The following is a 14,644-nucleotide window of genomic DNA, read 5'->3' as shown; positions in this document are numbered from 1 at the left end:
GTGCTTCTGACTCTAATACCTTTTTGTCATTATCAAAATAGAACTCAACGCTTCGACCCTAACGAAGTGATTCTATTGTCTATCTATTAATGATACTGTTTATTTGTGTATATATGTGCATATGTATATGTGTATATACAAATGCTTACACTCGGAGATGGTTTTTATTTATTTATAGTTATTTAGTATGTTTTAAAAGAGGACAATTATAAAATATTTAATGTACGTTTTATTTCACGGGTCTAGCAAAAATGTTCTGCTTTAATGTCCAAAAATGAAAAATTTTACATTCAAATTCACAAATATTCAATTTTTCAATTCATAAATTTAATATTTGCTTAAACTCATTTTACCTCACACAAAAACGCATAAATAATAGACTAATTTCCAGAGCTAGATTTTCACAGGCTAATTGACGTATAGTATTTCTAGTTTACAAATAGCTAGATCTATGTTTACTTAACAAAGGCATGTATGCTTGCATAAAAATGTAATATTTTAATCACCTTAATATGTCAACATTAATTTGCTATAATGTGAGTGTACATGAATTGCAGTTAATAACTGATAAGAAACTTTAATCTTTAATGAAAATTTGCTTGAAAGCAAAATTGTGGCTCGAAAATCACACAGAATGTATTGGCGTCCATACCTGACAGAAAAAATTACAGTTCATAAAGCAATCTACTTAAACGATTAAGAATCATATTTTAAAATTTAAAATTTTCAATAAAAACGACAAACTCATCAATTTATCAAAAATTACGTACATGTTTATGTGTATAAAATAAAATAAGTAAAACTAATATTCTTTATGTAAATACATACATATAACATATTTCCTTATATTTTTCCGTGAAAAATAAGCACAAAACATTAATTAGATTTTGTAAAGCCTTTAAAGCCAATCAAGATGCCCGTAGGTATTTAGCATGGTATTCATCCATGTAAATAAGTTTAGATCAATGAACTTTTTATTAGGGCTTGAGGGTAAAGTTGAGGCGACAATCTATTTCAATTACTGATAAGCATGACTGAATTTTAGTATTTATTATCAATGATGTTATAATCTATATATAGGGCCGAGGAAAAATCGGAAAATGTATCATAGAAGCTAAACCAACAAAATGCAATCAAATTCAAATGAAATTTTGTACGCATGTGCATTCAAAAGAGCCGCGTGAACGCCCTAGCTACTTCTTATTAATATTTTTTTCTACGATTCTTACATATTAATATGACTTTATATTAATATTTGCCTATAAAATAAATTTGTACGTGTAAAGTAAGCAGACTTCACATTGAATTCAAAAGGTTTTTATAAATAATGGGGCCGCTCTATAATGGATCTGTAAATCATTCATTAGAGCTTCAAAATGATGTACTTAATTTGTATACTTTGCAACTTTAGTGCTGTTATTCACTGTCAACCATGATTATGCACTAATTTTCATATGCCTTACTAAGTACAGTACTTACATGCTGGCTTGCTCTATCTTACCAGTGATCTTCTACCTTTCACTCGTCGGAACTTCTTCTTTATGTACCTTAATGATAAACTTCCCTATACTGGACTATATTGCTTGGCAACAACAGTACTTGTATTTTCTTAATGTGATTGTAGTCAATCGACATACATATGTACATAAAAGAGCTTGTCCTAACTGATTGGTGGTGTACAGCAGAGCCCAAAATTTTTTTAAAAATATCTTAGGAACTTCACAATAAAAAAATTTGAAAAATTCCAACGCGAAAATCTTAAAAAACTTGCAAGAACTATGATGAGAATATATATGCACTTAAATAATATATTTACCCTTTGCTTATTGACCAAACATATAAAATCTTAAAGCATTGCATAGTTTAGAACCTTTTAAAAGCTCAAACAAGAAAGTTTAAACTTATATTATGCGGGTAGGAAGAGATAGAGCATACATATTATGTATGTATATTAACAGTTGAGGTAAGCATAACCAAAATCTTTCACGGGCACTCTAAGCTTGTAGATACTAATAAAAATAAATAAATATATATAAATTATTAATATATATATGTATTTATGTTCATGTATTTCTTCATGAGAATGAGTTGGTAAGAGGCAGAACAAGGCAAAAAAGTTTTAGTACACTGTCTGAAAGGGCCTTGCAACATGCGATTGCACTGATCCCGATCAGTTCAAACAAATTCTCATCATAGTGTTCTTAGTAATTTTTTAAATCGTTTAATCGGCTGTTCATATTCGACATTATAAGTTAAATAAAAATAAATAAAACAAAATAAATACCTGACATACGCATGCAAATTGGTCTTAGACGATGTTTGACAGCGAGATTCTTTGACAAAATGAGAAAATCATATACATAACAGATACATATAAATATACTTACACTGTATGTAGATGACATGTTAGTTGAATGTAATAACAGCGAGTAAATATAGATACGTATATATATTAACTTTATATTTATATCTTTATAATGAAATTTATATACTGAATAATATTCAATCAACGTTGCTACAGACTCCACGTATTTTCCTGTTTGCTGTTTAGTTATTTATTATCAAGCTTCCGATCATGAATGGATTAAATACGATAAATAAAATATATATTAGTCTATTGTTTTTAGACTTACAAATACATACATACAAAGATTGCTTGGATACCACGCGGTATAAAACTATATGATCGATATATAAACAGATTTTATAAATATTGGATAGTACGTCGTTGAATAACTTTAAATGTTAATTGAATCAAATAATGTGAACATACCTTGTGACCAGCATGCTATAGCGGGTTTCCAGAGTTTTCTGATATTCTCAGTACTTTTTACCAAAAAGGACATACATTAACAGTATAAAATACTAAAGCTTGATTTAAAAATGTACAGCTCTAAGCTTGCCTTTAAATTAATTCAACCTTGACGAGTCTTTTGCATAAATACTTTGACCATATTCAATGGACAACTCGAAAATTAATGCCTGCTCCGTGTTTTTAGCAAAAGACCTATACATATATAGTGCAGCGGTGAATATAAAAATTAAAACTTAAATCTAATTTATTATTCCTATCAAATTTACATCATTAACATGATAAGTCTGGAAAATATAAGAATCTTAGGTAAATAATGTAGTTAGCATTGTACAAATGTGAGTAAATATTCTTTATTGAGTACAAGGTATTCCATAGCCGAAAATTATATTATTTAGTATTGTTTCGTTTGCTAATTTAGGCACTTTTGAATATTTTCATTACTTTTTAGATTTCCGTCTTGTTCAATTGAAATATGTTCAACTGTAAACAAGTATTATATTAAGTATAGTATATAAGTTGCATAGAATGATAGCTACGAAAATATATATGAAGAAAGAAAAGCAACTAGATCTAGCAATGGCCGGAAATTTCAATAGGGTTAAAGTTCCAAATCAGGAACGTTTGTTATTCACTTTGGCATAGCGGAAAAGTATGTAACAAGAATGTGGTATTTGTGTCGCCATCAAGTATTAATATTCTAGATCAGAGAGACAATTTTTATATAATATCACAATTTAAAAGCAGATTTTGCAAGAAAACATTCTTACTATAAGCTAATTTTTATTCTGAACTGTGATGTTTTTGGTAGTTAAAGGGCAATTTTTGGAAGTAGCAAGCTAAAGTAAAGCTTATATTTGGGTATTACCAAAAGTATGTTTCAAGAATAATTTCTGCATCGGTGAGCACTTCATGAAAAATTGTGTGGAATAATCGCTTTTTTTCGTAAGAGACGGTTGAACATTCAAAAAAAAAAAAAAAATACCCGATTCGGAGTATGTACATACCAATTTTGGTATTTCATTTGACTCAATTTGACTTTCTAATTAAGAATATCTACACTCTATAGGGTCGAAGATGCCTGATTTTTCTTGTTAAATACATTTTCACATTACATCCATTTGTAATAAAAAAAAATGTCAAAGAGTACAATTTTAAGTGAAAAAATTTGATTTTTTTCCAATTCCCAATTTGTAGTCTAGGAATAAAACCCTATCTATGAATTTACAGGTTTTTGCACATTAAATTGCCAGAATTTATGCAGTGTACTTAAATTGATTAAATTTAATATAGTAAAAGTATTTTTGGTAATTAAGTCAATTTTCATTGTATTTTAATAATAATACTTTTAAACCCATATAGGAAATGGATAGCATTCCTGTGCTATAACATTTTTGGACGGAAAATAGAATATTCAACCCAACTTTGGTAACTTCAAAAGAGCATTAGCAATGATTGATGAAAGATGTTATTAATTTTTTAAGAATAAAAATATTATCTTAGAGGCACATCATGGACAACCACATTCATCAATGACCATTTTTGGTAAGTCACGTTTGATAATACCGTCGTCACCATAGTATATTAGTGACATGCTGGAGAATTTAATCGGAGCACAGCAGGGCTTCATGCCATTTAATAAGCCCATTTTACGATACTCTTCAATAAAGTGAGCATGAAATGTCTGAAATGTGTCAGGGGTCCGAAATGGTCCAGAGCACTCCCCTCTGCAGTAGTTAGCAAAGTATCCTCTGGGAGCAATGATCCAATCATCCCAACCAAGGGCTTTGAACGACACATAAAATGATTCTTTGCAGCATTGGCCACTTATTGCCCCGCCACAATCCACCGCTCTCCTTCGAACACGTCGCGGTCGACTTGATTCAGTATGAAGAACAAGAAATGGACGATTTGGGTTAGGGAATGCAGCGGTATTTAATTGGGCATATGGCGTTTGCGCTGAAAGCTGAAACAGGTGCAACGAGTATTGACTACCACATCCAGTACAGTCAATTAGAAGCCGTAAGTTTTCACCAGTAGAATCGCTGTACCACTCACGAATTGTTTCAGTCAAGTCAAATTTTTGCCAGCCAAGATTATCGGTGTCAACATCAAATGATGCGCGAAATAGAAAATCCTGATCAATTTCCTAGAGATCAAAAAGTTTATTTTAATTTAATATTTCTTAAGACATAAGTTTTTACCTTTTCTGTTATATTAACAGCTCCAGTCATTCGAAATACCCAAATCTTAATCCTATGTCGGGTTAAATCCATACGGCTTTTTCGTTTCTCATCTATTAAACGATCTATTTGAAGATTCGCTTCGGATTCAGCATTTGCACCCTTTTCAATACGAATGTGCATTTGAGCACTGCGTATCGACAGTTTTTGGTTAGGAACACGAGTTTTTTGCGGAGCAAACTCGACTATACGATATGGCCGGTACTGTATACCTAAAAAAAAATAACATTGATTTAACGAATATCTGTTTGTAATACTATACTAAAATTAGTAATTGATCTGTAAATTTTTTCACATGCTTAAAAAATTTTCAATATATTAACCTAAATTGCTTTGTTGTCGACATGGAAATTAGAAGGATTTGATTTTAATGTACAAACACATGTTTAAGCATTTTTTTTTTCATAGCTGATCTCGAAAATAAACAAGTGGACAAATTAAAGTTGGACGCCAACAACATTTAGATACACTTTGACTAGGGCATCGCAGCATGCACTCATGAACAAACAGCGGACGCGTCACAGCTGGTCGCTGTAGCGTCAGCATCGACGAAAATTGATATTTTGAAAATTGAAATGTAAATAATTGCTAAGTTATTTATCCGATGGTTTTGAAATTCACAATCGGTTGAAAGAATGACTAGGCAATTTTGTGATTTATTTCAGATTTTTAAAGACTTTTTTACTGCCTTATATAGTTTTTTTCAATTTGCGGGGAGGAAATTAAAATTAAATAAAAGCGTAGTGTCCTGGATATAGGATCACATACATACCAAATTTAGTTGCTCTAGCTCTTATGCTGAGAAACACACACTAATACAGACGGACGGACATGACTATATCGACTCAGTTTGTCTTGCTGATCAAGAATATACATATATACTTTAAGGGGTCTGCCACGCCTCCATCTAACTGCTACATACATTTGCACAACTTCATGATACAAAAATGTCAAAGTGTATAAAAAGGTGACGGGTGATACGGATAATGCAAGGTGATCGCTTTAAAGCAGATCAAAGAGGAGCTAGATAGCTCAAATTTAAATCAAAATTCTATCAAAAATATGTATGTGCTTATCAGAATTTTCCGGGAAAAGTGAAATTTCGTCTCATTGCAATACTTTCACGAACGCCAAGGAACATATATCTGAAATTATCACTAGGGTTGGCAATAACGGTTTATGATTTAAATGTATGTGTAATTATGTATGTTATATGTATGCAAGTGTATAAAGTTTGTAGAACAAGAGAAGAAAGGGAATAGGAAACGGACATGCGATTGTGCAAAGGCCTACTTCCCTTTTTTTTTTTTCGTTGTTTCCTCTTTTAATTTGTGTACCGTTGAGGCAACACAAAATTGTTCACAAAAATTATGAAAGCTTCAACCTGACGAGATTGTCTATAAAAAGGTTAAATTATTATTTACAATAATCAGAGCTCCCAAAATATGCTCAACCAAAATTTCACAAGCTATCTGCTCACTGAAATAACAGCAAAATATTGTACAGACTCGCTCACTCTCTGAACGGAACACTTCTAACTTGTTTCTCTCGTGTTTTCTGTTTTATCCTGATCGGTGAGAGAACCGCTTTTGCGACAACAGTTTGAATGGGATATTTTTGCTTGGCGCTCCTTAACTGAGCCTCGGCAACTGAGCAAAGCGATTTGCGATCAAGCACAAAGAGTTTTTTTTGTTGTTGTTTCATTAGTGCTTTGTTGTTGCTTTATTTCATCATAGGCAAAGCGTAAAAGGGTGAGAGAGATAGAAATGGTCACACATGCATACTCAAAAGACTCTCACCGATTTAAAATGTCTGGAGTGAGCGTGTACATAAAGAGAGCGATAAGAAACTCTCACTGATTGAGCAGGGAGCACGCTAAGTAAAAACAGGGTTGAAGTGTCTTTTTGATCCCGTTTTCAATTGTGTCTGCGAGCAACAGTTCTTTTTGGGACTTTTTGCAAAAAGGGACTACTTCTTGTGAGCTCTGACAATAATTCGATTAAAACAATTTAAGTGTAGGAAGTTGAAATTCTCGCAACCCATGTTTCTGTAGGTATGTACCATATTACATATGTATGTATGAACATATGCTACTCTGCGATGTATGTATGTTTCTTGCGCTTTGTGATCTCATTTTAAAGACCTAAACAGCAGGCCATCTCTTTAATCCTAAACAACTGGATGCATTAAAGTTGGGCGCAACAAACTTTAAAATACACTTTGAACAGGAAATCGCAGTAAACACCCGCATGCACTTACAAACATATACACACAAAACAGGCGATTTTGTCAGCGGCGATGTTTGTATTGCGAGTTAGCAAGCGCACCCCGCTGTCTATACTGAAAATTAAAATGTGAATAATTCCTAAGTTATATATCCGATTGTTCTGAAATTTTCGGCTGGTGACGCTACAGCAAGAACGAGCTCTGACGAAATTTCTTTTGTATGTATTTTAGGGCGTGAGTGTGTGTGTATATAAAAGTTGGTTGCGCTCAATTGATATTTTTTTAGACTTACGGACTAATAAAATTACTGAAAACTTTATAAAAAACGTTGAAAATGTAAATTTAATATCTCCTAGTACAGTTATATAGTTATCTTATTAATATGACTTTGTGAAACATAGGACAAGTAATCTCTTGACCCTTTTACGATATAATTAGTTTATGTATTCTTGAAAATGGTTCTTGTGTTTGCTTTCACAAAATAACCGAGTCCTCTGATTATTATTCAATCTTTTTGTTTGCGATGCGTTAACTAGGTATTAGGTATTCGGATAATGTTCGGCAAGCCGATAATTAATTTGGTAAAATTGACTCTTTTACTCAGCTTAGTCAAGTCAATTTTCCTGAATTCTCATCCTTATATAATATGAAAACCTTTCTTTTCTTAATTTTCTAACTATTCGCTATATGAAAAAACCTTCTAGTAATCTGTGCAGATTATAACAAAATTTACTGTGCTTTCAACGCAGAGACTTGTACTTTAGCCATTAAAAATCAGATGTATTCTATTGAACTAACAATAAGCAAACTTATTAATAATAAAACGTTTTCTTACCTTAAAGAGTATATGGAGGTTTTTTTTGTTTTTGTTTATATTATCTTTTTTTTTAATAATATAGTTAAATGTATGTATGTATACATACAATTAATATGGACAGCATGGTTAGGTGGTCCCATTTCACACCTAATACCAACAGTGAAAGTACTTCACACTAATACATGCATAAACATGAACAGTCTGCAAAAAACACTCAGACTAAAGAGTGACACTTCCACTCATAAGTACTCAGGCAACCCATCACACCTGTGTCGGGAGTCGCATGGCGAGAAAGGGGCGGCAAAGCTATGTTTATGTATGTAAATACCTGCACACACAGTGGAATACAAGTAATTATAATGCGAAAACGTAATGAATGTTACTTAACAGCCTACTTTGGTGAATCCATTGCACTGTGTTCTTACTACTTCTTACTATTTACTCATCATCACCACAACGGAATACATACCAAATACATAGGTTAAATAATATCCCTTTGTTTTCCTAATCCATATATCGCGTCACCGACTTGTAGATACATATGCACAGAGGCATATACATACATATGCATATATTACTATCTTACTATTATTTTCTATGTTGGCTGGCTCAAGCTTTGTTAACTGCTGTATTTTACATACATATACCTACATATGTATGTGGCTTAACGGAAATTTACTTTGCTATAGTGAAGTAATAGCAGACAAGAAATAGGGACATTGAAAGGGATATTGATTTCATAGAAAACATAATATTGTACTATTATTGATTGGACGTCAAAACATGAGGATATAGTATTTGCCATTTAATTGATGAACAGATGAATGTTCTTATATGTTTAAATTACACATATGTTTATTTAAATAAAAAGGAATGAGTATGTTTTTATTCTAAAATAAATACAACTTACCCTCCTCGGCAAATGTAATTATTTCTTTAGTGTTTCCAAAAAACTCTTCCCGTTCAAAACCGTTACGTTCTTGGTCTGCCGTGGTAAAAGTATCGTATATCAAGGGCTTGTATTCTTTATTTCCACCTTTGTTATTTTGTAAATATCTAATAGCGCTGTAATCATTATAATAAACACGATTATTGTGCTCGTTGTTGCCGCCAATGGTATTCTTGTAGCTACTGTCTTTACTTCGATTTATATCTATAAGATATGTTGATTTACTATACGCATTCAAATTTGACTTGTTCTTCTTTCTAATGTTGTCACCCTTCTTTTTCTTTTTATAATTATTCGACTTATGCTTTTTAGTTGAACGTAAGGTAGCCAGACGTGTTAGCCGATTCGGATTCAAAAAGATCGAGCTATCAGTTCCATGATCTTTCTCTTGCGAAATGAATAATCGTTGGTCCGTTTTCGAATGATATTGGCTTCTTCTAGCAGTAAAGCTAGTGCGATTTTGAATGATATATCCATGCGAATTTTCATTATTGTTAATATTATTAACATATTTATAGTTATAAATATTATTGTCATTGTTATTCAAATTATTAAAATTATTCATTTTGTTTTTACTATTGTTAAATATATATTCAATGTTTTGATTGAATAAACGAGTGGCTTTATGCCCAGCTGGACGGACCTCATTATTAAGAGTGCCCAAACTTTCCTTTTGGTCTTGCTCCCGTTCAATGGGACCACCGGAGTCTATGCCAAGACCAACTCTGCTATCAAATTGTACCATCCGTCCACCATCAGCCCGATATATTGTTTCCCAAATAAACTGTTTGGGTAGAGGATGAGATACGTTAGGTTTGTGGGTAAGGCCGAGCTTTGTCAGAATTTGCCGCTTTATCGACTCCAAACGAACACGGTCGCTGAGCGCAATATTGATTCGATTAGTTTTTTTGTAGTAATGATTGTTGTTGTGGTTATTATTGTACTTGATGTTGTAGTCTGTGTGTGGATTATCTGTGTAAATGTGACAATTGTAAAGTGTTATGTAAGTTAAATGATTGTCTTTGGATTCTGTATTCGCTTGCCTGCCTATATAGGTATGTATGAGTGAGCACCACTACCTTTCGAATAATTTACACATGTTAAAATTCATGTTCACGCAGAGCAAAAAAATATATTCAAATAATAATCGAGTACCAACAGATATATTAAACATTTAATAAACAAAATATATATACTTTAATTTTTTTAATATTTTTAGTAACATAGGTGGTACGATTGGACGCCTTTTTTCTATTTGGTCAATTTTCTTTAATGTTTATAACCAATTCATTTTTCGAGCGTCATGCATTGCGTTTTCCAAAAAATTATTTTAAGATCATACATAGTTCTGATTCATCGTAAAGTGTAGTGGTAGTAGTATACGTAATTGAAGCAATATAATACCAGTTATATGAATTTATGCCAATTCATGTGTAATATTGCGCTTTAAATTGGCAAGAATTCAATTCAATTTTTAATTTTTTTTTTCGTAATAAAAAAGCAAAACTAGCTTGATTGCAAATAGATGGCCCAGTATCAGTGTTGCCAGTTTAGCATATTTCAGGCTAGTTTTAGGAAATTTGAAAATAGACAAGCTTAAACCACTAAGCAAGAAATATATAGAGGCGCAAACAGCAAGAAAAAAATACTATCAACCAAACGACTGAGCCTGGAACCCCAGAGCAGACCGAAACGAATGTCTAAAACCCAGAGCATGGTAGATAATACAAGTAGCGGACCGCGCTCCGTCTTATTTGCCTTGCACTTTTGCAGTTCCAGCTAAAGCGGGTGCAAGCAAAAAGAGCGAGAGCGAGAAAGCAGCAAAAGGAAGAAGAAGCCTTAAGTACCTAGAGCGCGGTCCGCTACCTATGTATTATCTACCATGCGGTTCTGGGTTCCAGGCTCAGTGTTTGGTTAGATAGCACTTTTTTGCTGTTTGACGCCTCTATATATTTCTTGCTTAGTGCTTAAACATTTAGTGAATAGCCTGAAATCTAGCATATTTGAATTGGCAGGCGCTTTTTTTTTACTCTTACTTTTCATAATTTCAGGAATTTCGACTTCATATTTCAACTGTACGACCTTTTTTTACGTCTTCACATTAGTTTTTACGCAACTTTTGAATCTAGCTTATTCTAGCTTACTTTTATCCTCAATCTAGCTTATGTTGCCTCTCGAAATCTGGCAACACTGCTCAGTATAAAGAATGCCAAAAATTCAATTCAATTTTTAATTTTTTTCGTAAAAAAAAAGCTGACAAAATGTGATTTAAAACGACGAGGAATTGTAAAAACGATTGGTCGTCGTTGAGACCCAGATAAACATCCATCATCATTAATCATAATTCGGAGCTATGGTTAGGCTCTACACTACATGTACCCTACTTGCGTAGTGATAGTACTATGTTTTGAATGTAACGATTCTACACTTAATGACAAAGAAAAATATAAATAATAATATATTAAAAAATAAATAAATATGTTCACTGTTTATATTAGTATATATATATATATATATCTTTTCAAATACCAATAAAATTATATATTTTCAGCCGAAAATGCATAGAAATAGAAATATTTATATTTGAATAATGTGTAGTGTTGTTAATTTTGACTTACCCTTATTGCTGTAAAAATGGTCTTCTAATTGACATAACGTGCAGCTTCTCTGTGCAACTAGATTCGAGACGTATCCACTACCACTACCAACAGCATTGCAGTTAATAAACTTGACTTCTAGCCAGAAGAGACCAATTAACAACCAGACAAGATTAGCTCGATTTCGTTTAGTTTTTGAACAATGTCTTAAGGTTGAGTCAGTAGATACTAAGTTATTGCGAGTTCGCATTGCCTTTAATGAATCAAGCGAGAAACATAGAGCATTATCCTTTTTCAGACTTAGCTGAAATATATCATCTTGCTGTGTATTTTCCATTTGATACTCTCGCTGTCTGTTGCTCGCAGCTCCCAAATGGTTTGTGTCTCTATTGCTACGGTGCCGACGTCTTGGTCGCCTACGTGGTCGCCTACGTCGGCGTCGACGTCTTCTTTGTCGCTTACGATTGTTACAGAACATTTTGCACAAATTGTTTGTCTTTAGTTGCTGATCATTTGCTATGTCATAAGAAGTATGCTTTTGCCAATGTGTGTGCTGTTCCTTTAACTTAATGTCCGCAGATGCATTAGCTTGACCTGTTGGGCTAATAGATGTTGAAGATGTTGATACGGACGATGAGCTTACTATAACTCGTTTCCCAGGATTGCATATACTACTTTGCCCTTTCTTATGCAATACTATATTTCCTATTAAAATAGAAGCAACTGTAACTAGCCATCGATGTGCTGTCGATACAGTTATTGAGAGGAATGGCGGCTTCCGAACAAAGTTTTTTACATCTGTCTGTATAGGTGTTGTCGGCGAATAGAAGCTTGCGCTGCAGCAACAGCAGCAACAACAAGTTGCCACACAGCATCCCTGAAGACAACAGTAGCACGAACAATTGTAAAGGCACTTGCTACCAGTGGAGTCTGTGGTAGATGGGAAGTTTGGTGACGACGTTAGGACGGTGTGTTGCGGCTTAAAGTCAAACCTCATCCTCATGTTGGCCATTAATCAATTCACTCATTTTTTTTCCTATAAATTTTGTTTCACTTTTGAAGAATTGAAGAATTTAAAGTAGGGCCAACATCTTAATGGTACTTTAATTAATTAACTGTAATGGAACAAAACTGTAAGCGGGGAATATTTTAGTAGATCCATAATAAAGAAAAATAAATAAACGTAATGCAAATGTCAATCCATTTGTTGCTTTTAGGCCTATTATAATGAATTATATAACAAATCTATCATTTTCTTTTTTTCATTTAAACTAAATCGTTTGAACCTCGTCAGTCTGGCATTCCTTCCATTTGTCCACTGGGGTATATAAGCACCTAGACCTCAGTATAACTTATCATAGTAGAGATATGACTAATTTTATTTTGTTCACATTTTTGTATAACAAAATGTACAATACAATACAAGAAAGTGGTGGGAAATACATAATAAATTCGCGAACACTTTTCAGCTCAAATGAAGTCATAGGTATGAAGCTAATATATGTACGTAAATACATGTGGTATCGATGTATGCAAAGCATACATATTATATACATATGTATGTATCTTTGGTTTGTAACACACATACAAGCGCGCACACACATTATCTCAAAAAACAGTAAGACAACAGGATGCGCCTAGGCGACGCCACAGCACGAGAGTTAAGTTGTGATGACACATTAAATTTTCCTTTAATATTTGTCGCAATTGCAACCCCTATTCGTTGACAATCACTACGAACACAGCACAAGAAAGACTAAAGGATATTAAATAAAACCTAAATCTAACAAATTATTATGTCTTTAATTGTGTTCTAGAGTGACAATTAGTGACAATTTTTACATATACTGCAATAACTTCACCAATAAAATTCTACCAAAGTACAGAGATTTTATAGTCTAAGCATGTTATATTTTTCTACTTATATACGGATATAAATCAGCACATACACATATGTGAGTACATAAGCAGACAAATATAACATCACAGCCATTTTAAAAAATACAAATTTATTTTAGCCATATTTTCCTTTTGTCGCTAATTCAAGCTTTCATTAGAACATATGTATGTATATTATTATGTTTCAACACATGTGTATATTTAAACAGCACTTACTTATTCTTAAATTTTTGTGTTAGACAAATGATTTATTTATGTGTATAAATCTTAAAAAAAAAGGTCACACAACTATACCATTTCATTTTAAAACAGATTTGTTATTCACTTCGGAATTAAGCCGTTACCTCCTGGCCAGTTTCTAATGGGAATGAAGCACAAACTTAAAATAACGTTTACTGCGAAGGAGAATTGTCGAATAGCTTAATCTTCGATATATTGTGAGCAATATCTGTTATCGAATCGATATTTTAGTATGCGATATGCAAAACATCGATATTGATACGGATAAATATCGTACGTTATTTTAGAACCTTCTTAAAAAATAACCGGATAAAGCAAATATATGTTTTTCAATACACTATTTTTTTTTAATATTATGCAATTAAAATATATTGTTGGTAAGCCGAGTGATATACTGATATCTATATTAGACTGCGGGTCTTAAACTGGTTTCATCCACGCGAAGACTGAACACATACGTAGGAGAATTTCTACTCCAAGAAACGCAAAGGTTACAATTGTTCACTCAGGTTCCTCAAGCAGCTTGAGCGCGTGACTCCAAATAGGGGTTGTCATCGAAATAAAATAAAATAAAATATCCATATTCATATCCCATATCCCTTTCTATTCAATATTTTATATTGTAAAAGGTCAGGAACATTTCGGTGAGTTAGCAGTAGGGTAATACTTAGACTAAAAAGGACTTCCAATACTTATGGCGACCTAACTTCGTTCATGGTATGCCCTAGTCGCCAAAAATTATGAATAATGAACAATGACACATTATAAAATTCAGCATTAATTAATTAATTATGGCTCTGAATTACTCATCCTCTACCACCTGTAGCTAACCATATTTGCAAAGCAAACATCAAATTTAAA

General features: G+C 32.7%; 2 protein-coding genes across 2 annotated transcripts; both read right to left on the bottom strand.

Annotated features, from left to right (window-relative positions):
* Positions 1-4,171: 4,171 nt before the first annotated feature.
* Positions 4,172-9,552, bottom strand: LOC108607328 (inhibin beta chain-like; the record flags this gene model as incomplete). The annotated part of the gene is made up of 3 exons (XM_017997997.1): positions 4,172-4,961; positions 5,017-5,267; positions 9,009-9,552. Coding segments are annotated over 3 exons (1,434 nt in total), but the record flags the coding sequence as incomplete, so codon positions are not given.
* Positions 9,553-9,709: 157 nt separating this feature from the next.
* Positions 9,710-12,713, bottom strand: LOC108607339 (inhibin beta chain-like). Its single transcript, XM_017998022.2, has 2 exons — positions 11,666-12,713; positions 9,710-9,831 (listed from the first exon to the last, which is right to left on the bottom strand). Exons 1-2 carry the CDS (start codon positions 12,654-12,656, stop codon positions 9,803-9,805), a joined length of 1,020 nt encoding a protein of 339 aa, XP_017853511.1. The 5' UTR covers positions 12,657-12,713; the 3' UTR covers positions 9,710-9,802.
* Between the last annotated feature and the right edge of the window lie 1,931 nt (positions 12,714-14,644).

The sequence above is a fragment of the Drosophila busckii genome, chromosome 4 (assembly GCF_011750605.1).
Source record: "Drosophila busckii strain San Diego stock center, stock number 13000-0081.31 chromosome 4, ASM1175060v1, whole genome shotgun sequence".
NCBI classification, from domain to species: Eukaryota; Metazoa; Arthropoda; class Insecta; order Diptera; family Drosophilidae; genus Drosophila; species Drosophila busckii.
The sequence above is the reverse complement of the archived record's forward strand: the minus strand, read 5'-3'. Positions and strand labels throughout refer to the sequence as shown.